At 32.8% G+C, this 24,131-nt stretch overlaps 1 protein-coding gene across 9 annotated transcripts in view; it reads left to right on the top strand.

The window, feature by feature from the left end:
- The window catches only part of NCOA2 (nuclear receptor coactivator 2), a 406,774-nt gene that overhangs the window by 282,571 nt on the left and 100,072 nt on the right, over positions 1-24,131 (top strand). For all 9 annotated transcript variants that reach the window (XM_031946275.1, XM_023495974.2, XM_031946278.1 and 6 more), the window contains 2 exons: positions 8,761-8,865; positions 10,482-10,654. In XM_031946275.1, coding sequence (XP_031802135.1) covers positions 8,780-8,865; positions 10,482-10,654 — 259 coding nt within the window. In that variant the 5' untranslated portion in view covers positions 8,761-8,779. The remainder of the gene's footprint in view (positions 1-8,760; positions 8,866-10,481; positions 10,655-24,131) is intronic.

Here is a 24,131-nt window from a genome sequence, read left to right on the forward strand (position 1 = left end):
TCTAAACATCTGTACATCCTTTGTAAACAAGAAAGGCAGCTTAAAATGTTTCTCTAGGAAAAGTGAGAGACAATACAAAGTTATATAAAAACAAGTGTCTGATTAAAACTTCTTTGTAATTCTGGTGAGAATATTAACATTTTTGATAAAACATTTTATTGAGTAAAATAATTTTATTTATATAATGTGGTAGTGCTGTTGAATATACTTTTTGTCAGGAAGAGCTTGTTTTCTGTTCTCTTATAATGAACAGAAAATGTCTAAAAGTGTTAAATTTATTTCATGTGCAAATATACACTATAACTTTGTTTTCACAGAGGACACACTTTGTGGTACAAAAACCTTATTTTCTTACATATCAATGTTAATCTGCTACAGAAATGTGTAATTCATTATCATACTAGAAAAATACTATTGAGAGAGGGAAAAAAAGGAATTATATGATTTGATTCCTGAGTAGTTAAATAGTCAGTATGAGATAACTTGTATATTCCCTTTTAATTTTTAAAAATAATACACAGTTTGTCAGGGAGTATGGCACTTATTCTCATTTCCTTCTTTTTTGAGCCAAGTTACCTACCTAAATCTAAAATAAAGATCAACAGTTAAATTAAACATTCTCACTGATCAGGTGAAGAGAACTTTTGTGATCAGCATAAGAAAGTTATTTAATCTTGAGCTAGTTATTAACTTGGTTTGCTCATTTGCAATACAAAAGAGTTGCACTAGGTAACCTCTGGTTCTTTCTGATTCTGAATCTGTATTTCTGTGATGTTATTTTTTCCTTCTCTTTTAAAAATATTGAACCCTACCGAAAATAAAACGAGCATTTCCATACATAAAGTAAAATAGAAAAGATTGTAATTTTATATTAATGAACAGCTTACTTTTTTTTATAGTATCTAATAAATCCAGCATGTTATTTTCCAAACTAGACAATATATACAGTAAGAACATTATAAAGAAAAAATTTTGGATGACTCAAGAATTCTGATAATGAAGTGATGAGCATGATTTCTGAGAACTGAAGATATGCAAGCTGTCCACCATCTTGACAGAAAGCTGATATGTAGACTTAGGATGCAAAATAAGGATGCCATTGCTGAAGTGATGATTTGTTTTGTTTGCCTATGCCTATTTGGTGAAAAAGGCTCCTCTCTTCCTCTTTCTTTATCTCACTTCCACTTTCTCTCCTTCTATTCTAATTTGAGGGTAGGTGGGAAGAAGAGGGAGTTTGGGACTGGGTAACTAGAAAGGACTGTTGGAAGCATTTTTTAAATTTGCCAGACAGAAAGCCAAAAAAAAAAATCATGACAAAAAGGATAATTGAAAGTTAATTTATTACATATTTATTACATATAATTTATTACATATTTAAAAAGAAAAGCAATCCATATATTATATTGTATTCAATCAATTAATAAAAATATTTATTAAGCACCTATTTTGCCATACAGCTACTAAGCATTGGGGATACAAAAAGGCACAAAAGATGTGTCTCCAAGGAGCTTAGATCATCTGCTTACTTAGAAAATTTTCTTATATTTAAAAATCTTAAAGTTTCAGTGGTCTCTTATTTCATTTGTTTAAAATGCCTTCAAATTACTTTCCAAGAATAACTGCTGGTATCAGGATAGAGTAAAATTTACCAACGAATTTCAACTTAAACCTGTGCATAATTGGTGGGTGATATTGAAAAAGTGACTGTCATATTTTAGCAAGTATAACCAGTGATTCGTTTTTTTTCTATTAATATTTAGGTATAAGATATCTTTTTACCTATCTTTGTCATTAAAACTAAATATCAAACCAGATTCATCTTTTTTCAAGTGGTAAGTTGAGATATTTTAAAAACTAGTAAAGCATTTAATCATCTTATTCTCACAAAAATATTATTGGTAATTTATTGAGCGAAAGTTTTCATACCATTAATAAATGAAGTAAAATTATTTTTAAAATAATGTTTACTTTTCAAATTGATGTTTTAAAATGCTTTTTACATGTTTCATGATGGTCATTATATGTTAGTACTGGTTGATAAGATGATAAATGAATTAGTAATGTATTTGACATATTCAAATATATGAGATACTCAAAAAAAATTTTTTTTTTTGCTGTTGAGTCATTTGATAGAAAAGTTTGAAAATCACTGATCTGGGAGTACTACAAGAGTTCCTTAAAGAACTTTAGTGAAGTCTTTTAGGGAAAACTGCATAAAAGTCTGACAGCTGAATACACAATCAACCCTTTTCCCAGGCCAAGGTGGGAGAAAGTAAGAATGAGAATGAACTCCTACTTATTTCTGTAATATTAACATAACAGCCTCTTTCTCCTCCCCTCCTCCCCCATCTCTTCTTGGCTTTTAATGTCCTGCTTAACTAGATGTGATCTATATATAGAAACTGTAATTGCTTAGGGGTGAATGTTGAAGAACAAAATTAGATCATATATTTGAAGATTTGGTTCCTCTCTGGGAAGCATCTCCATGTTTTTAGGACACATAGCTATACAGTTGCCCAAAGCCAGTTAGCTTTAAATGCTACCTAACTAAAAACATCAATTTTGCAAATAATTTAGCACCACTGCCCTCTTGAAAAATATACGTGTGTGTGTCTGTCTGTCTGATTATTTAATGTATACCAGGAAAAAAGTCCTGTCACCTTGGAATGATTGTGGGGATGTGTGTAATAAATAGTAAGAAAAAATAGCAATAAAATATGTTTGTGAACCTGCAGTTATAAATTTCCAGGAAATGTGTGTTTTAGGTACCATTAATTACTTTATGATGAAAAAAAAAAAAAAAAAAAGCTTGGCACTTATCAGTCTTGAGTAGGTGCAAATCAAATGCAAACAATCTGTTCAGTTATATTACTATACTTAGATCTAAAGATGCTGCCTCCTTTCTTATACCATTTATCCCCATTTATTCTTTTTGAGGAAATATGTCAGTGATACTAGTCAGAGGAAGATATAATTATCATGATGATGCATTTTTTAAAAATAACTTAAAAACATAAATCTCTTTTCTTAGGTTATAGAGAAAGCATCTGACTACATCATTTTAGTTAAATAGTACTTGAAAAGTTTTCTATAGGGATGATACCTTATCTTAAATTTGAACCACTAGAGTGTGAAGGAGATTATAACATATTCTAAAGGCACTGACTTTCGTGTTAGATCCTTAGCAGTCAGAGTAGAAGTAAACAGCTTGGATCAGGATAGTACCTTATCTAAATAGTAGACTTAAAGTAAAAGTTTCTCGAATTGAATAAAGCAGCATTTCTCATTTTTCTTAAGTCTAAGATTGGTCTCCAAAATTGGGCTACCATAATATGTAACATTGCCTTTAGAGAAATGGTTTGCTCCAAATTGTCTAACTTTTTGTTCATACCTTTTAGTTTTTCCTGAATACCCTTCCACCCTCCCGCATGTTCTAGACATTGTATCGATGAGTTTTCAAGCTTCTAAGTACTTCCTAAATGCCAAGCCTAGTACTAGATGTCAAGGACAAAAAGTTAGAAATGAAACAATTCCAAACTCATTTTACTTCATTGAGAGAGACAATGTGTTATATATATAAGAATATATAAAATGTATAATATAAAGAAACATGATGCAAAAAATAAAAGGAACTTGCATAAAAGGCAAGTAGCATCTATTGAATCTGGACTTACTTTATATACGAACTAGCCCTACAGCTAAAGAGATGGTAATGGGAAAGAGTGCATTTTCAGGCATTGGGGGATAACCTGCACAAAAGGGACTAAGATGGAAAATGGAGTGATATGTGAGGAACAGCAGAAAGATAATTTTGTCTGGAGTTTAGAGTGGTTAAAAGCAAGCCATATGCTTGATTTATAAAGAATGATGTTATCCACTTTCTAAGAGTGAGAAAAATAACTCTAGTATGGCCTGTATGAGTGTGTATGTATGCGAATATATAAGTGTATGTATGTATATGGTTGTAGGTATATATTTATACATGTAAATATGTGGATGTGCTTAATTGGAGCCTGCTTCGAGGAGGTAGGAGGAGGATAAGAGAAAAAAAGAATAAAAAGTAAAAAAACACAGCAGAGAACAAAGAAAACCTACATGGAAGCAAAGATAGTAGAAATTGAAATAGAAATTTATTATCTCATATTTTGAATCCTTTTATGTTCTATGAATATGGCAATATTTTTTCCTTTTTCTATTTGGTATCTAAGTTTTAAATAACATTTTTTTAAAGGAAGTCTGGAAAGATAGTTTACAATTAAATTGTGAAGGACTTTTCAGTATCAAACTGAAGATTTTGTATTTTGTCCCGGAGTTCATAGATTGTAGTAACTTCTTAACCCCAAGGAGTTTATATTCAGTTCTAGAGGTCATAGGAAGCCAGAAGCAGAATGAGAAACAACCACTATCCATACCCCTCCTAATTCTTTTGGACACAAAGACTGCCTCTATTATCCATTGCCTGATGATATCATCCAGCAATGATCATCTCTATTTCTTAACTCAGCATTTTGGTTAATAAATAACATTCACTAATCATTCTTGGGTTAACAAAGAACTTTATACTTTAACTCATTTATTCCTATGAAATAGCAGAATAGCTATTATTATACTCCTTTTACAGACAAGGATACTTAGTCAAAGAAAAATTATTGGGCTTGTTCAAGATTATATATATATAGTAAAAGGCAGGCTGAGAATTTGAATCTAGGACTTCCCTGATTCCTACATGTCACATTTTCCACTAGACCATGATGACATAGTAACAGCATTAAGAAATCCAATGTGATTCTCAAATAATATTTATATAAAAGCTCTATCAACCTTAGATATTTAGTATCATGAAGCTGAACAGCTTTGCCTCTCTATGTCTCACCTCTACTAGATTTTCAGCACTTTCAGTTCCAAAAGCCTAAGAAAATATAATATTGTTCTCTGTTCTCCTTGTCTTTTCATGTATTAGTTATTTCTTAATCTTCCATACATTCATTTATCATCAATCTGAAGATGACATCCAGATCTATATCGTATGTCCTTTCTCCTTCTCATTGTGCATCATCAATTTCCTTTTAAACTAGATATCTTGGAGCCATTTTAAACTTGATAGGTCTAGCACACAAACTTTCCAGTTACTGTCAAGGATATTACCTCTTCTTCTAGTCACTCTGATTCCAAGCCTTGTCATCATCCTCAGTCATAATGTGTCTCATCACTTAACATTTCCACCCTCACAATATCTCTTAACATAAATTTTTTTTTCAGCATACACAGCCATCACTTCTAATTCAGGTCCTTTCACTTCTTTCCTGAACTATTGTATTAGCTTCCTAATTGGTCCTCCCAAGCTGCTAAAAATGATTTTCCTACAGTCCAAGTCAGGTTAAATCACCCTCTTCACAGCTAGTAGCTTCTGCTAGCCTCCTATTGCCTCTAGGATCTAATGTAAACTCTTCTTTTTTTGGCATTTAACGTTCATCACATAACCCTTTCCTTGCTTGCTAGCCTTGTCGCACGTTATTCCTGTCTTGCATTCTAAAGTTTAGTCATACTGATCCAGTTGCTAACAAGATGCTCCAGCCTTTATACCTATTGTCTCCATGTCTGAAATAGTCTTTTTCTTCACCTCTGGCACCTGCAATCTGTAGGTATCTTTAAAACTTAGCTCAGATGACTTCTACAGGAGACTTTTCCTAGTGCCCTAAGCAACTAGAGTCTTCCTTTTTATACTGTCTTATAAACATACTAATAGTAAACATACATACAGCAACTGTGAAAATATAAATTTTTTGAGGACCAGGTCTATTTTTGCCTTTTCTTTGAATCCCTAGCATTTTACTTAGCATCTGATACATTATAAGCCCTTTTAAAAATTCTTCTTTGCTTGATTGATTTCTGTTAACTAACAGGCCTTCTTCCTATCGTTGTCAGATAAGAACTTGGACTTGGTGACAGTGTTACCCCATACTTCCAACACATAATTACCCCATCATGACTGTGTCATTACACTTGGTCTCTTGAACTCAATGTACAATTGTTTTCATTTTCCTTGAATGATAATATTTATTGATCCACTTTATGTGGACCTTTAAAAAAAAACTGGATTTGGGTGGCAGCAGAGGCAACAGCCATATGTAGACATCTAGCATTATGCCAAATGAAACAGTATGCCTTTTTAGCCATTAAGGCAAAAATGATGGACTCTTTGACATTTGTATTCATATTTTGGAGATATGTCATCTGTTAAATTATAAAAAATTTAAAATTTAAAAAGATGTATAACAAAATTTATAAATAAGGAGTTTCTTATGTATTAATTATCTTTAATAATAACTAGTATTCATATAGCATTTTAAAATTTACAAAAGTTTTTTTTTAAGGTTTGTTATTTTATCTTCAAAATAACACATTTATATAGTTAGATGCTGTTATTATCCACATTTTACAGATAAAGAAATCAGGAAAGAAAGAGGTTAAATGATTTGCTCAGGGTCATATAGTTAAGTGTCTGAAGCAGGATTTAAACTTGGATTTTCTTGACTCCAGACCCTGTATGCCATCCACTGAACTTTATATCTAGTCCAACTTCCTTGGTATTTTGTAGATGCTGGATTTTTGCAAGCCACAGTGATGTGTTCTTCAGTTTCTGTTACTTCATTACACAGTCTATATCACTTCAAATGCAATCTCTTTGAGGATAAACTTTCAGTAGTTTATAGTGTCAGTGATCTGATTATGAAAAACTATACTAAACCCCATCTTTTCTGTTAACATTTTCTAGGGGATGAAGTAGCTATTTAATGTACTTTCATTGGAATCATATAACTTGATCATCTGTGTATATCATGTGATAAGACATTTGGTTACACCTCCCACTTTGACTTAAAAGTCATAGTAAGTTGTTTTCAGGAACCCCACTATTGAGTAGTAGGCTTAAGCTGTTTCCTTGGAAAATTCTCAATTTTTCATAACTTTTTCCTAATCTTATAGTATATGTATTGTTTTAATTTTATAAAAATTTTTCATATGAACATCAAATTCTCTAATGGCTCCACTATGCTTCTATCCCTTTTATGTATTTGCAGTATTTTACTGAGTTACAAGTATGGAACTAATAGAAAGGCATTTCAGTAGTCAATAATGTCAGTGTTAAATATTACTGCTCTTACGTATTTTGTTTAGTAATTATTGAATCTATAAGTTGTACATGATGCCCCTGGCAATTTTTGGCATGCCTTTTCTGTCTCCTTGCTGATTTATTCTAAGTGTGTGGATAGTTGTTTTGGGGAAGCAATATAAGCTATGGATAAGTATATAACTATATTTAGGGTAGTTCCTATCGTTCTCAACTTTTGATAAAATTGTTGTGACAAATAAGATTTTATGTTGTTTTAGTTTTCAAAACACTAATATTTTATTTTTGTTTCAACAATCTATGAAATTGTCAGGATTAATTATCTGTGTTTCATAGATATGGATAAATGACTCAGCTCATGTCATTCAGGTAGCCATTGTCAGAGCCAGAATTAGTACTCAAGTCTGATAGTTCCTACTCATATGTACTTTGCTGGGGGTTCCTCATATATATATGTATATGTATATATATATATATAATATTTTTATTGTTTTTGAAAGTGGATGCTGAATAGATCTTTAGATTGTTGTTATACCATTGTTTTTCAGTTTTATCTGACACTTTATTGACCCAATTTAAGGTTCTCTTGGTAGAGATACTGGAGTGGTTTTCTATTTCCTTCTCTAGTTCATTTTACAGATGAAGAAACTAAGGCAGACAGTGTTAAAGTGACTTGCCTAGAGTCACACAGCTAGTACATGTCTGAGGCCAGATTTGAACTAAAGAAAATGAGTCTTCCTGATTAAGTCTGGTTCTCTATACACTGAGCCACCTAGAAGCCCAACTGTTTAGATACTAATAATTAAAATGAATGTCAACACACTGATTCTACCTGTTATCTTGTCTCTTCTCATTTTTCTGATTTGAAATTACCTCACATCAGTCTACAGTTCATTTTCCTAAGAGTGAAGAAAAAAAGCCCATCTCTAGAGTTTAGATTTGTTAAGGAGGGGATAAAGTCATCAAAAAGTTGGATATAATATGTGACGGTGTGTGACATAGGAAACTGCATTTGAGTGCAGGAAGAGGATGTAGAGAATGTGACACACTTCCATAGAGGGTACTACAAAGTGAAGGGCAGGGGGAGGACAGTGAAAACCCCAACTACTGAGTCAGGAGAAAACTTTTATAGATTTACTTGGGGGAGAAAACAAAGGAAAAGAGTTTAATGTCTGTCTGACTAAAAGCTTTTGGAATAATTAAACTTGGTTGTTCAGCACTATGTCATTGGGCACTTCTGCAGAGGTTGGCCTTCATATTGACTGAACCAGAACAGACTGGGAAGAGCCCAATTGCAACAACTTGTAAGTTTCTACAATGTCAAAATTACTGCTAAAACTAGAACAATTGTAGTGACAGTGTTAATCAGAAGGATATAGGTCCATTTGAAGCTGGGATGCAGTTTGATTTGAGAGGTTTTGTATTAATAAAAGACATTTTTTGGTTTATTTCTTAAAACTATTTCACTCCCTATTAATTTATTCTTTTGATGTGAGTCCAAAATGTCAGTTGAGGGTATATGGGCTTATTAAAATCTATTGATTTGTACTCAATCTATGATGTATACCAAATCAAGAACATATTATTGTTCTGATAGATTATCTTTACCTGCTGTTTTTCTTTCATTATAGTTGCTGATATGTGTTCAAGATGAGTGGGATGGGAGAAAATACCTCTGACCCATCTAGGGCAGAGACAAGAAAACGCAAGGAATGTCCTGATCAGCTTGGACCCAGGTATGATTCATTCCAAGAAAAAAAAATATTATTGATAAAGTCACATACCTTGATACTTTTGCAGGTTCCTGTCACCTCTAAAAGAGTTATTCTAGAACTTCCAGTGAAGATTATACTTCAAATATAAATATATTATTAATTAGTCTGTTAGTTAATTAACTAATTAGTTAATAAGCCTTTATGATCCTTAAACAAAATATGCACACATTTTATATTCTGAAGATTCAAAAAAATGCAGGAGTTTTTTAATAATCTCAAGAGAGTTGAATTTATTTCTTCTGAATCTTCCTGTCTAGTAACTACTAAAACTATTTGAACTAGTCAATCCTTGGTTTTTACGGTTTTTTGGTTTTGGAGTAACAGAATGTCAAGAGATTTAGATTACCAAATAAGGAGTTATATAACATTAGCTTTAATGTTGGGATTGGAATATATACACACAATTTTTTTTTGAGAGAGAAAAGTTAGATAGTATATAGTTTATTTACTTGGAGTAGAATTAAAAAAAAAAAAAACTTTTCAGTGAATATTACTAACATTATAAAATTTGACCTAAATTGTAGCAAGTTAAAAGAAAGGAGGAAAAAAAAAAAAGCAAGAGTGACTAAAGGATTTAGAGAAAAGAATTGATAAAAGAGAATGTGATAAACTTCTACTAGTACAAATCTCTGCTTCATTAAAAATGTATCCTCCCTTTTTAGATAATGTTTGATTAGTTAACCTCTTCCTTTTTAGCCCCAGCCTTCAATTCTAATCTGATACTTTCTAACTTTCTGGTTGTCTAAAATTTCTTAATTGTTCAACCATATCTGGGTGTATTAATTTTGGGAATCTCAGTTTTTCATCATCTGAAAATTTAGATGTTTGGTGTAAATATCTTTACCAGTTTTAAAATGATACCACATAGATAAACTTAAATAGTGGTAGAGGCTTGATTAGTTCAGTGTTTTAGATCAGATTTTAAAGATCCAGATGAACATAAAGATATTTTTATTATAATCTCAAAGAGAATAAGTATTTTGATTTGTTTGCCACTTAGGAATTGATAACTCCATTGTTTTTTGAAAAGGAATGATATTATTTCATAAAAGTTACCAATAGACACAAGGAAATTCAACTACATTTTATATTTTTAAGTCCTAAAAACCTAAGAGATTGAACGTGCTTTATTTACATTTCACTTATCATTTGGCTTGGATAGTTAGCAATTATTCTTATTCAGTTTCACTTTTATTTTTAGCTTTGCTCATTGTCCTATGGTTTTTATCCACTTGTCCCAAAAGTTTTTCTGATTAATTATTTAACACTACAAGGCAGTATATAAAAATTACTTTTTGTTTTCATTCATTTGACATTAAGACATTTTCTTTTTATTGTATTAACTTAACAATTTCCTCCTCTCCTTCCACTCCCCAATAAATGTTTCTATACAAGTTCAGGTTTTAATGTTTTTTTCAGAGTTTCTGTGTTTTGTGTGTTTGTATGAGTTGAGTGCATATACACATATGTATATGCATAATATATATGCATAAGCAACTTGTAATATCTTTAATAACTTCTGTTGTATAAAATATCTATCACAATATATTTAAAGTCAATATTTATTTCCATTTTAGCCCTAAAAGGAGCACAGAGAAACGCAACCGTGAACAGGAAAATAAATACATCGAAGAACTTGCTGAGCTGATTTTTGCAAATTTCAATGATATTGACAATTTTAATTTTAAACCTGACAAATGTGCAATCTTAAAAGAAACTGTGAAGCAAATTCGTCAGATTAAAGAACAAGGTAAGAGTTTTAGATAACTATTTTGCAGCGTTTTAGTTTTGTTTGGTCTAAATCTGATAGGCACTTCAAACTATCCAATTTTTATGTTTAAATCACTGATGAAGTCGTGTTGTCATGGTACAGGATAAAATGTAAATATCATTTGTAGTTTATATGCAAACCATTCTCATAGGTTTAGGTGTGGATAAATTCCAACTGTTTAGCCCATTTGATTTAAGTCTTTGAGCTTCAACTATAGGTGTCACTTAGGGTTAAAACTTCATATCCTGAATGACAATAGATTTGAAAGACTCTAATCTCTAGTTAGAATTCTTTTGTGAAGTTTACGTATAGTATATGACAGCTTTCTTCCTGCTTTGGGTTTTTTAGTTTTTTAGGAGTTGTGTTTTTGTTGTTGTTGTTGTTATTTTTTGTTTTTTGGTCTGAGACCAGTTTTCTGTCTTCTTTTCCTTTGATATTTCTGCCTATGGAAAAAAGTAAAGAATATATATATACTTTTAAATACTTTTGACTTTGTAGTGCCAAAAAGACTTATTTGGGCAGGCTTGAACAGTGTCTCAGTGCTTAGGGCTAATACATGCTTATAAAGTATGTGTGTAGTGTTTTACTTCAGGGCTAAAAAGATTATTATCTTCTTGTAATTTGTTTTTGAAGGTATCCTCTTAGATTCCATACTCTTTCATCTAAAACCTTTCATATAATATTCCAGGAGTAAATCCTTTAGAAAGGTAATATTCCTCTTTGTACGTTATATTAACCTGAAACCCTTATGTGACCCATCAACCCCCAAATTTCTATCTCCCTGCTAATATCATTAACACAGGGAGATAGAAATTTTTAGGTATGTACTTTTCTTCTAGATTGTGATTTAAAGCAAGTGACCAAGTATAGGAAAATCGAAATTTAAAGCTAGTATGAAATTGAGAGAATATCTAATCCCAAATCTTCTCCTTTTCCGAAGGTGAGGTCCACAAAAAGTTAAGTGATGTGCCTAAAGATGTAACGAAAGCCAGATGGGGCAAAGCTTGAACCAGAAATAAATGCCCTTACTGTTTGTGTTTTTACTGGGGATATTTGAAAATGTCACTTAAGTACTGAGGATAGCAAATTCTGCCCCATAAAGTTTTCATTTCCTGGTTTCCTCATCAAAAAATACATAGTGATCTTAAACTATCTTCTTTTGCCTTTTCCTATGGGTTTCATCTCCCTCCACAGATTTTAAAATGTCTGTGTCTAAATTTTTATATTCTCCTGATTGTCTTTGCAAAGGTTAAAGTATTCTTTTTACTTCAGTTTCTCTACATGGAATTATTAGCAGTGCTTAACTCACAAGATTAAGATGAGATTTAATTGGTCGAAGTTTATAATGTTTTAAAGATGAAAAGAGCTTGCAGATTGTTTTTGTTATAACTGATTCATTCAGGTGAAGAAACCATTAAGTGTGCTCAGATTTCTTAAAGTCTAAAAGAGACTATTTTCTATATTCTATAGATATTGAATAGGGAATCTCACATTTTAAAACAACTAAGTATTTTCAACTGTCATGTACTCACAAGAAAATTTTATAGAACACTGTTGATTCCTCTTGAAAACAAAAGACATGGTAAGATCTGTTGTGCTGGGACTTTGCCATTATTTTACTATGTTTTTAGTCAAAAAAGATACACACTACAACCACCCAAGAAGCTGTAACAATAAATAACTTGTTATTTCTTATTGTTCTAAATAATACGCCAACTGATTTTAAAAGTAAATTGTATTTGAATATACAAAATAAATCTGAAAAACAAACTGAAATAATTGAAATGCACAAATTAAACTCATTTTCAAGCCATTTTAGACATTTATTCCATGTTTCATAAAATGCTTCTTGAACAGATAGAAGGGAAGCCATTAGTTAAAATTCTTTACTACTTCATTTACCACTACAGTTACATAATGTATTTGGACAGCCACATGGCACCTTTGCTGAAGAAGGCATGTATATTTCCTCTCTGTAACCTAAGATATTCAGATATGTAACCTACATTACCTGAGATTCACATTGGACTGTGAAAGAGTGCCCCCAAAACAATAATTCTCTAGGCTAAAAGCAAGGCTGACTGGCTAGTCAGTTCTTCCTGCAATAAGAATTTTGACTCAAGGATATGAACAGACAATTCTCAGATGAAGAAATTGAAACTATTTCTAGTCATATGAAAAGATGCTCCAAGTCATTATTAATCAGAGAAATGCAAATTAAGACAACTCTAAGATACCACTACACACCTGTCAGATTGGCTAAGATGACAGGAAAAAATAATGATGATTGTTGGAGGGGATGTGGGAAAACTGGGACATTAATTCATTGTTGGTGGAGTTGTGAACGAATCCAACCATTTTGGAGAGTAGTTTGGATCTATGCTCAAAAAGTTATCAAACTGTGCATACCCTTTGATCCAGCAGTGTTACTACTGGGATTATATCCCAAAGAGATTATAAAGAAGGGAAAGGGACCTGTGTGCACGAATGTTTGTGGCAGCCCTTTTTGTAGTGGCTAGAAACTGGAAACTGAATGGATGTCCATCAGTTGGAGAATGGCTGAATAAATTGTGGTATATGAAAATTATGGAATATTACTGTTCTGTAAGAAATGACCAACAGGATGATTTCAGAAAGGCCTGGAGAGACTTACACGAACTGATGCTGAGTGAAATGAGCAGGACCAGGAGATCATTATATACTTCAACAACAATACTAGATGATGACCAGTTCTGATGGATCAGGCCATCCTCAGCAACGAGATCAACCAAATCATTTCTAATGGAGCAGTAATGAACTGAACTAGCTATACCCAGAAAAAGAACTCTGGGAGATGACTAAAAACCATTACATTGAATTCCCAATCCCTATATTTATGCACACCTGCATTTTTGATTTCCTTCACAAGCTAATTGTACAATAATTCAGAGTCTGATTCTTTTTGTACAGCAAAATAATGTTTTGGTCATGTATACTTATTGTGTATCTAAGTTATATTTTAATATATTTAACATCTACTGGTCATCCTGACATTTAGGGGAGGGGGTGGGGGGGTAAGAGGTGAAAAATTGGAACAAGAGGTTTGGCAATTGTTAATGCTGTAAAGTTACCCATGTATATATCCTGTAAATAAAAGGCTATTAAATAAAAAAAAATAAAAAAAAAAAAGAATTTTGACTCATATAACCCTAAACTTAGCTAGATTATTCATTCAATTTTATAAATTACACAGGATAAGTAAGGGTGCAGGTAAAATGGTTTGAAGAATTGGGGGAGAGTATCACTATAATAAACTTCCTCTTGCACCCAGTATTTTGCAGAATCTTAAAGTAACTTTGTTCAAACATAAGTCATCCAAAAATTCAAACACTGAAATAGGTAACATAAATGGATTGTATATATACAGGAACTTTGCTGTAGAATAACTTGTAGGAGCACAGAATGTTCTCCAACACAATTGTCCTTTCTGAATCTAAGCAAACTTTGTTATCAGGAATGAAAGAGGAACTTTGCTCATGTCCTCCATGATGTTATAAGCATTCTCAAAGTAGGACAGAGTCTGTATCATAAGAGTTTGATTTATTAAACAAACTTGTTTGCTGATTGATTTTTCATATTAATGCAATATGATTATTTTATATGTATGTTGACTAGAATTCTGGATATGTCACAATCTTTATTTCATTATCAATTGAGAGAGATAGTAGGAATGTGCTTTCTTTGCTTTTAGACTTAATTATAGGGGAAATTAAACAGTTATCCATTCCATATCAGAACTTTCCCCGTTGAAGTTCAATATCATGGGTTGGCATAAGAAATTAAATGGAAATTTTGGAGGAGTTTTGCAGAAGTTGCAATTGACATGCGAAGGGCAACAGAGAACACAAAAACAGTTAAAAACTCAGAAATGCATAAGTTATATATGTGTATGTATATATAGTATTGTATAATGTCAAAATATTCTGTCTTTTAATACCATAATAACTTAGACGTTTTTCTCTAGTACGAAAGAGGGCCACTAACCCATGTGATATGGAAAGGAAACTGTTTTGAGAAGAAATATTTTTAAATTTCAAATAGAAATTGGTTCAGATGCTATATTCTGCAAATTATCATTAGCCATAATTTCTATGAAATTTTAATACCATATGGTGAAGGGCAGAAGGAAAAGTTTGAACTTCTTATTTTAAAAAATTGAATGGGAAGGAATTGAATTAAAATTCTATTAGGAAAAGGTGAAAAAAGTGATGGATTTCTGTCAATCCTGTATCATTGCTTTATATTAAGTAATGCCTCTTGTTTCATAGAAGTTGGAATACTTTTTGTTGATTTTTAAAATTAGTAAAAGCTCTTTACCACAGCTATGTAATTTATTTGAACAGCAAAATGCATGCAGTTATCTTAGAGAAAATTGGTTAAACACTTGAAATACTATAGAGAAAAATGTGGTTTGTCTAGTTGGTAGCCATGAAGCTACTCTATTTTAAGAATTATTCTCCATTGGGACAAGCTAGTAAAATAGAGTCCCTGGTGTCTCTATATGATCTAAATATATTCTTTTCTTTTATGCTTTTGGTTCTAGTACATTTTGATATATGCTAGTATGCCAGAATTCTGATTTGATTCATACAATGCAGAATATTTTTGTCCTTTTAAAAAAATTGGCTCAAAGCCATTATTAGTAAATATTTATTTTTGTGATTATTTTTCTACTATGATATGATTTTAAAAGAATCAATATCGTTTCAGCAAGTACAATTTGTGAATGTCCCAAATAGTAATTGACTGTGCTAATGCTTAGACCATGTATATGAGTTCCAGTTTAATCTTTATGTACCCAATGCTTTCAACAGTTATTAGCAGAACTAATTCTTAATCAGTATAACAAGTCATGAACGTGAAGTTAAAATTTCCTTCATGAAAATTTCTATTTGTCGGGATGACTTTCTATGTTTGCTAGAACAAAGACTAGTGTTTTCTATGTCTTAGGCACTTGGTAAAAATCACTACAATGGAAATAAATATGTAAGTGGGTAGAATCAAGAGTCAAATGAAATTTTTATTTTTTTACTGATCTAGTTGTTTTAAGAGTACTTTGTAAAACTTGTTACTTCATTTATTTCTCTCTCTTTTTTTTAAAGTATTTGAAACTCTTTGAAATAATTATTGAAGGATTTTTTTTTCTTAACAGATCATTTTAAACAGCAAATCTCCTATCATAGTCTAGTTTTCTCCAGGCAATGATTTGATAGTTTCAGCCCTCTTCTACCCAGGCTCCCCACTACTATTTTGGCATTCTCATGGAATATTGGATGGATTTGTTCCATGAGGAAGCAAAATATCAAGCTGGCTGTCAGTGCAGAATAGTTTTTATTACCTTGAAACTTAATAGTTTTATATTAATATTGTTAAATTTTTAAGTACTAATTTTTAGACATAGGTCTTATACCTAAAACTATTTTTACATGTTTGTACTATTCAGATAACTGGAATGACACTTTAAAATTTTCCTGTGCCATTACTATTAAAGAATAATTTTTTTTAAGTTATATGGAAAAGTAGCATAAATGAGAAAATAGAGGTCACCAGTTCTCTTAAGAGCAGCTAGGTGGTGCAGTGGAATGGATGGATGAATGAATGAATAAATCTTTTAGAACAACCTAAATTTGAAAGGTGAATGGTTACTGCAAGTAGTATCACTATCATAAATAAACCACTTCAGAAAATGTAGTATTCTAGAAAAATTCATTTTTGTTAAATGAACAATCATTACTAATAAAATACCTACTTCATGTTTAGGATGATAGGTTATATATTTACCATTAAAGTCATCTAGTTTAGGTCTCATATTCCAAGAAGTCACAGACCTTGCCCAATATCACATAAATTTGAGGGTGGGTTTTTTTGTGTGTGTTTTTGGTTTGTTTGTTTGTTTTTTTAAATATACCTACAGTGTATCAGATGGTGGGAAATACATGGACAAAAAAGCAATAGCCTCAACTCCAGGGGAAATATATGTAGGGCTCCATATGTAGAAATCATCCTATTCAAAGGTAGAGGTGAAAGATGAACTATTGTATTTCAAAAAACTTCAGGGGAGTTCATTTTTTTTTTGATATTGCAGAGTATGTGAAAAAGGAATAATATGTATTAAGCCTAGACTGGTAACCAGGACTCAGATTTTAAAGGGCTTTAGAGTATGTAATTTGTATTTTGTCATAGAAGCAATAAAGAAGCTTTGGAAGTTTTTGATCCAAAGCATGTGATAATCAGAACTGTAGTATTATCAATTTGGCATTTATCTGGAGAATTTATTATCTCCAAGAACCCCACAAAAGACACCCCTCTTTTTAAAAAGTTCTTCATCACCTCTTGCATCAGCTTCCCTAATATGTCTCCCTGCCTCAAATTTCTCACCACTCCATTCCTAAACATTGCTGTCAAAATAATTTTTTAAGTAGTTCTAAGTAGTTTTAAGTAGTTCTGACCATGTGATTCCACTCAACTTTGGTGGTTGCTTCTTGCCTCTAGGATAAATATGTATTTCTCTATTTAGCTTATAAAGTTCTTGATAATAAAGATTCACTATAGATTTTCTGCTGCGTTGGACATTATTCCTACTCTGATACAGTAATCCAGCCCAACTGGCCTTTTCTTCATTCCTGACATAACATACTCCATGTCCCATTTCTGTGCTTTTGTACTGAACACCCACTTCTGCCCCACTCCCCCTTACAGGCATTTCCTGTGCCTCATAAGGGTTCTTTACTTCCTTCCTTTACTATCTTTTACACAAGATTTCCTTATTCTTGCTGTTCCCCACCACCACCATTGCTAATGCCTACCTAACCTTCCAAACTACTTTGTATATATTTATATTTATTATTTAATTTATATATGCTTTATACATTTTTCTCGGGATTTGCCTCTCCCATAAAAATGTAAATTCCTTGGGAATAAAGATTATTTCATTCTTTATATTTGTATCTCTAATGTGTAGTTCAGTGCCTGGCATATAGTAAGCACTTAATACTTATTGATAGAAAAAGTATTTTTTTAAACACTTACCGTAAGCCAGGCAATGTGATAGGTTCTTTGGTTACAAAGGACAAAATGAACATGTCCCTTCCTTTTATAGAACTCACATTCTAATGAGGAAGGAACATCATGCACACAAATATATAACTTTGAAAAAAATTTGATGAGAAGGTACTAACAGCAATGATCAAATTGGCTTTTTTGCAACAGATAGTCTTTAACTTATGTTTAAAGATTTTGTGATTTTCTTGGTGCAGGTACCCCCGTCCCCCACATTCACATATTTTATAATCCTTCTCTGAATGTACAAACTGTGATCCTATCTTAACTACTTATTCCCTATATTAGAATCCTATCCTTTTTTTTCCCTCTCCTGTATATGATGTCTGAGTCTAGTATAACTCTGAAATATTAATTTACATTTTTTTTGCCACAAAACTAAGTGTCATATTTAACCTATATTATGGGATTGTTTGCTGTCTTGGAGGGGGCAGAGAAGAGGTAGAAAAATCTGGAAGATTTTGCAAAGGTGAATGTTGAAAAGTGTCTTTGCATGTATTTGGAAAAAATAAAATACTATTAAAAGGGCAGAAAAAAACTAAGCACCAGCTCCTATATCTAAATAAGTTATGTATCTAGAAAGCAATTTACTGTTACTTTTTGTTTTGTTTTATTTTTTTCTAAAAACATTTCATTAATATGTTTTATTTTTATTTTCATTATCAACCATTTGTGTTGTACCTTCCCTCCTCTCAGCCATCCCTTAGAATAGAAAAAAAAATTTTTTTAAGTTAGCACCACCAGATAATATATCACAGATCCTAATTCTGTAAAAGAAGCAAGGAGCAATGTCTAATGCTGTCTCCTTTTTAGTGCTAGACAGTCATAATAATTTGTTGGATTTGTTATGTCTTGTTTGGTTGTTGACATTTTTGGTGAAAAAAAATTATGATAGAGGTTGATTGGTTGATTCTCTGTATTGGGGGGGGAGCAGTAGTTCTTTCTGTGGTCATGCCAGTCTTTTAAAGTTCATTTGTTGTCATTTTATAGAGACATTAAATTTCATTCTAATTTTCAGAGTCTTGCGTCAGTAAGATTTTTACTTCTTAGATAATTGATTTTACAATTCTTTCTTCCAGACCCACTCATTCCAGAGTTCACACTTCTCTTCTGTTTGCTTCTTTGTAGTGTTCTCATTTCAGTTTTAAAATCAGTTTTAGCTTTTTTTTTTTTTAATTTTTTTTTCTGAGGCAGTTGGGGTTAAGATTTTTACTTCTTAGATAATTGATTTTACAATTCTTTCTTCCAGACCCACTCATTCCAGAGTTCACACTTCTCTTCTGTTTGCTTCTTTGTAGTGTTCTCATTTCAGTTTTAAAATCAGTTTTAGCTTTTTTTTTTTTTTAATTTTTTTTTCTGAGGCAGTTGGGGTTAAGTTTCTTACCCATGGTCACACAGCTGGGAAGTGTTAAGTGTCTGAGTTGAAATTTGAATTCAGGTCCTCAGTTTTAGCTCTTTCTTAAACCTTCCTTTTTTTTTAAAAAATAAAAAAGCTATTAATAAAAATAATATTAAAAAAAAGCCTCACTTTTTGCAGGTATTTTATTTGAGCTTGTCCTCCCTTCCCCTTCTTCCCCCTCAGACTGTGATTTTCGTTACAGTTTTGCTTGTAAATTTTTAAATCCAGTTTGGAATTATAGCTGCACAACTGTTAACCTTTTGTACTTCTTCCTTACTCAGTAAGCTGGATAATAGGAACTCCAGTTGATCCTTCCCCTTAGACAGCTGGATCTAGGTAGAAGTCCCCCTCCTCATCCCTCATAGAATCTCTTACATTTGATAGGTCAGGAAGTTCTATGCTTTTTGTCTTGTGCCATAGCCACAGTCCAGTGTTCATGCAACCCCTACATTGCTATGTTCTGCAGCACAATTCCTGACTAAATCTCATCCCATGCATGTCCTCTCCCCCTTTTAGATTTATACTACATAGGTCTTTATCTCTGACTTCATTCGGGGGGAAAATGGCTCCTTATGATTTTTTCTCTTGGATTTCCTAATCACAGCTCAGTCAGGTACATTTCCTAGAAATTTGCAGTCTTGGGGGAAAGCTCAGATGGTCTGTTGTTATTTTTCAGTTATGTCCAACTCTTTGTGATCCCGTTTGAAGTTTTCTTGGCAGAGATATTAGAGTGGTTTACCATTTCCTTCTTCAGCTCATTTTACAGATGAGGAACTGAAACAAACAGGGTTTAGTGATTTGTCCAGGGTCATATAGCTAGTAAATATCTCAGGCAGGGCTTGAACTCACTAACTTGAGTTGAATTGACTCTAGGCCTGGCACCACTAACTGCATTTAGGTGAGGTTTGTATCTCATGTCTGCTTTTCTCTTCCTACCTTCCTTTAAAATTACTAATTTGTAAAAAAGTTAAAAGGTAGTTAAATAAGGGAATAAAAGACATAGATCACCCATAGAAAATATTGTATTTATGTATTATACTAGTATAAGTCTTTAGAATCTAATTTATCACGATATCTAAATGGATAGTGTCATCCAATTTTTCTTCCTAATGTTTCAAAAGGAATCTTTATTTTTATATCTTTTGAACTTTTCCCATTTTACACCTTTTTCATACTTAGAGTTATAATGTTTTAGTTTTTTATTGTAATTCAGTTATGAAGGGGCATCAGAGCTCCCTCTCTCTTTTTAGTCACAGACAGAAATGAACATTTGATGCATTTGTGCCTGAGCAGTTCACATGAACAACACCTCTTCTGCTGCCCTCTCCTTTTCTTGTCTGTAGCAACATACATAAGAATTAAAGATGAATTGGATTGAAAACAAGAATCTTTCAAATTTTATTTTATCTCCATATACTTTGGGGGGGGGATTGGTACAAGTGGGTCTATGATAGAAATAAGAATCTGAAGTTTGTTTTACTGTTGAAAACCTGAAATTGGAATATTTCTTCCTAGATAAAATAAGAGTCACATACTTTTGAAATGCCAGCAGGGCACCAGAGGGAGAGAATGGTGACAGGAGAGAAGTTAGGGACTAGAGTCAAATAACAAATAAGGAATGTGAAGAAGCAAAGATCATTTTCAACTGTCAGAAATCAGGGAAGGATTTGTGGAGGTGTAGTTTGTGTTGAGATATGATGGATAGAGGGGCAGCTAGGTGGTGCGGTGGATAGAGCACCAGCCCGGAAGTCAGAAGGACACAAGTTCAAATATGACCTTAAACACTTAATACGCCTTAGTTGTGTGACCCTGGGCAAGTCATTTCACTTTTGTTTCCCTTAATCCACTGGAGAGGGAAATGGCAAAGCACCTCATAGACAGTATGGTCTTACAATGTCACAAAGACTGAAGAGACATGACTGAACAACAAATGATGGATAGAAAAGCATGTCAGCAGCTGGGAGAAGGGAGGCAAGGACATTTCAAACATAAAAATAGAGGTGCTAATAGTAAGAGCTTAGATATGTCATTTTAAGGTGCTATAACTATGCAAAATAGTGTGGGGCTTTGGAGTACAAGTTAGCAAAGAAGCTTCTGGGAGCTTCTGCCCCTTCTATCTTTTCATCTTCCTGAGACATCTCTGGAAAGCTTTGTCAGCCCACCCAATGTTGATCGTGGCACATGCCCCTGAGACTTTTCAGGGAGCTCTGTCTCAACCCCAGGTCCTGCTGGTTGTGAGATAATCTTCCTAATATTCAAAAGTCAGGACATCATCACATTCCCTGAACAGTTTAATCAACTCCATCACTCAGTGAACTTCTCTTTAGCCACTGATAATATGCCTGGACTCATTCTTCAATGGTTTTGCATGCTTCTATCCTATCATGTTTCCTCTGGCTATTGTATATGCTTGTTTCCTCATCTCTTGCTCTTCATTCCCTTACTCTCATTCCCCTCTCACCTACCTTTCTACTGTGCCATTCCCCTCTAGCTACCCTTTTCTCTGGAATGCCTGCTTTCATCTTCATTCTTTTCTTGGCTTCCTTCTAATGACTGCATCCCTGTCTGTCCTTTCTAGTTTGATTTGCACTTTCACTTATATCTCCCTCAACAGCTTGTTGTGGTGAGAATGTTGAAATACTCCTTACTTCACCATCATTCAGTAAGTTCTCTGAGTTGCATTCAGGCCACATTGATCACTCTCCCAAGATTCCAGTAGGCATTATCTGTTGATCCCCAGGATACTCCTTTTGTCCTCCTTGAGTTCAGAGCCTCTCTTCTGGTTTTTCTGTGTACCCCAAGCCTTCTTTCAGTTTGAAGAATGTTAACATATATGGTGCTGTTCATTCCTAACAACCTAATGTCTCAGCATTCAATTTGATAATGTCATGTGACCTCCAATCCACCTCATCTGCACATAGAAGTCATATCTTTGACTTTGTCACTGTCCACAAGTATTCACTTTGATATTCTTGACCTCTCTTTTAACATATCTTCCCTCTGCTTGATAATCAGTTACTCCCAAAATTTGCAGTCTTCCCTTCCTATTTTCCTGATGCTGAATAGAACTAGAGAAAATATGAAATTGTGTTTTGGGATCCCTATTCAACATCTATGCTATTTGAGACCTTTTTCCCCACAGTCTCAGCTGAAAACCTTACCTCATTTCAGTTTTTAAAAAACGAAGCCATTTAATGAGAGCTCCCTCTTTTTTTAAAAAAAACATTATCTCAAATCACTGAAATGCCTTAAGGTAACTTGGTGGCACAGTGGATAAAGAAGTGACCTGGGTCTGGGACCTGAGTTCAAATTTGACCTCAAACACTTAACTAACAATTTTGGCTCTAGGCAAGTCACTTAACCTCTATAAAACAAGATAATATAAGCAGATTCTTCATGAGGATCAAATGAGATATTAATTGTAAAGAGAGTTGAGCACAATATCTGGCAAATAGTTGAAACTATATAAATATTCCCCTCTTTCCTCCCTTCTTCTTTCAACTCTGTCTCACATGAAAAGATGGTTATTCTCATCCACATAAACCCCTCTACATACATAAGAGAGATCATTCTATTCCATTTTCTCTAATAGACTGCCCCCTCTATCCTTCCCACATAGTAATCTTTAGTCTATTCATTCCTTTCCTGTTGCCTATACACATACTCATGTTTTTTCCTCATGTGTTAAAAAAAAAAAATTGATCTGACTATCCCGGCTAGCCATCAGTTTTGCCATTCTAATAGATTTGAGGCAAAACTTCAAGGGTTACCGTAACTTACATTTTTTTGTAATTATAAGTACTTTGAAGCATTTTTTGTTATGACATCAGTTTCTTCCCTTGAAAGCTTTTTCTTCTAATTTTTTTCATCATGTATCAATTGGAAAATGGTTCTTTTTTATCATTTAAATCAGTTTCTTCTGTATTTTGGAAATTAAGTTTTTATCAAAGAAACTTGCTGCAAAGATTCCCTCCTCTTTTCTCTCCCTCCCCACCATTAGCCATTTCCTTTCTTGTTTTTAGATGCATTGATTTTGTTTTAGTGCTACAAAATTTTTAATTTTGTGTACTCAAAATGTCTATATAGTGCATATCCCTCTCAGTATGTGGTATTTTAAAATGATGATTTATACAGCTTACTATTTCTGATTTAATAGGTACTTATAAAGTCAAATGTTCAAAGACCTTTCAGAAATTTTTAAAAATCAGAAAAGTTATCAGAAGAGGAAGCTTGCATGGGAAACTGATTCTTATTCTCTTCATTAATGTGTCCCATTCACTTGTTATATGAATTGGTGTAGCCATCCTAGAAAGCTTTTAGGTCTAGTAACTTAGTAGATTTTTATACCATCTCACTACAGTGCCTCTCTTAGGCCTATATTCCCTAAAAAGAGAATGAAAGAATGATAGGTTTAAAAAAAATAAGAATTTTTGTTATAATATGGTCCAGAAATGGAAACTAAGAAAGCTTCAATCAAATGAAGAATGGCTGAACAAATTTAAAGTATGGATGTAATGGTATGTTGTTATTCAGTCTTATCCTACGCTACATGAACCCATTTGGGGTTTCGTTGGCAAAGATACTAGAGTAGTTTGCCACTTCTTCCAGCTCATTTTACAGATGAAACTAAGGCAGAGTTAAGTGACTTGTCCAGGGTCATACAGATAATACGCGTTTGAGGCTGGATTTGAACTCTTCCTCACCCCAGGCCTGGTGTTCCATCTACTATGCCACCTAGCTATACTGTAGTAGTATGCTATTATACTATAAGAAATAATGAAAAATGATTTCAGAGAAACCTGTGAACACATGGATGAACCGATACAGATTAAAGTGAGCAGAATCAGAGGAACAATTTATCTTAACAACAAAATTGTAAAAAAAGAACCATTTTAATAGATTACAACTTTTTTTTTAATAGCCTTTTATTTACAGGATATATTCATGGGTAACTTTACA

Source organism: Sarcophilus harrisii, chromosome 1, assembly GCF_902635505.1.
Source record: "Sarcophilus harrisii chromosome 1, mSarHar1.11, whole genome shotgun sequence".
Taxonomy (NCBI): domain Eukaryota; kingdom Metazoa; phylum Chordata; class Mammalia; order Dasyuromorphia; family Dasyuridae; genus Sarcophilus; species Sarcophilus harrisii.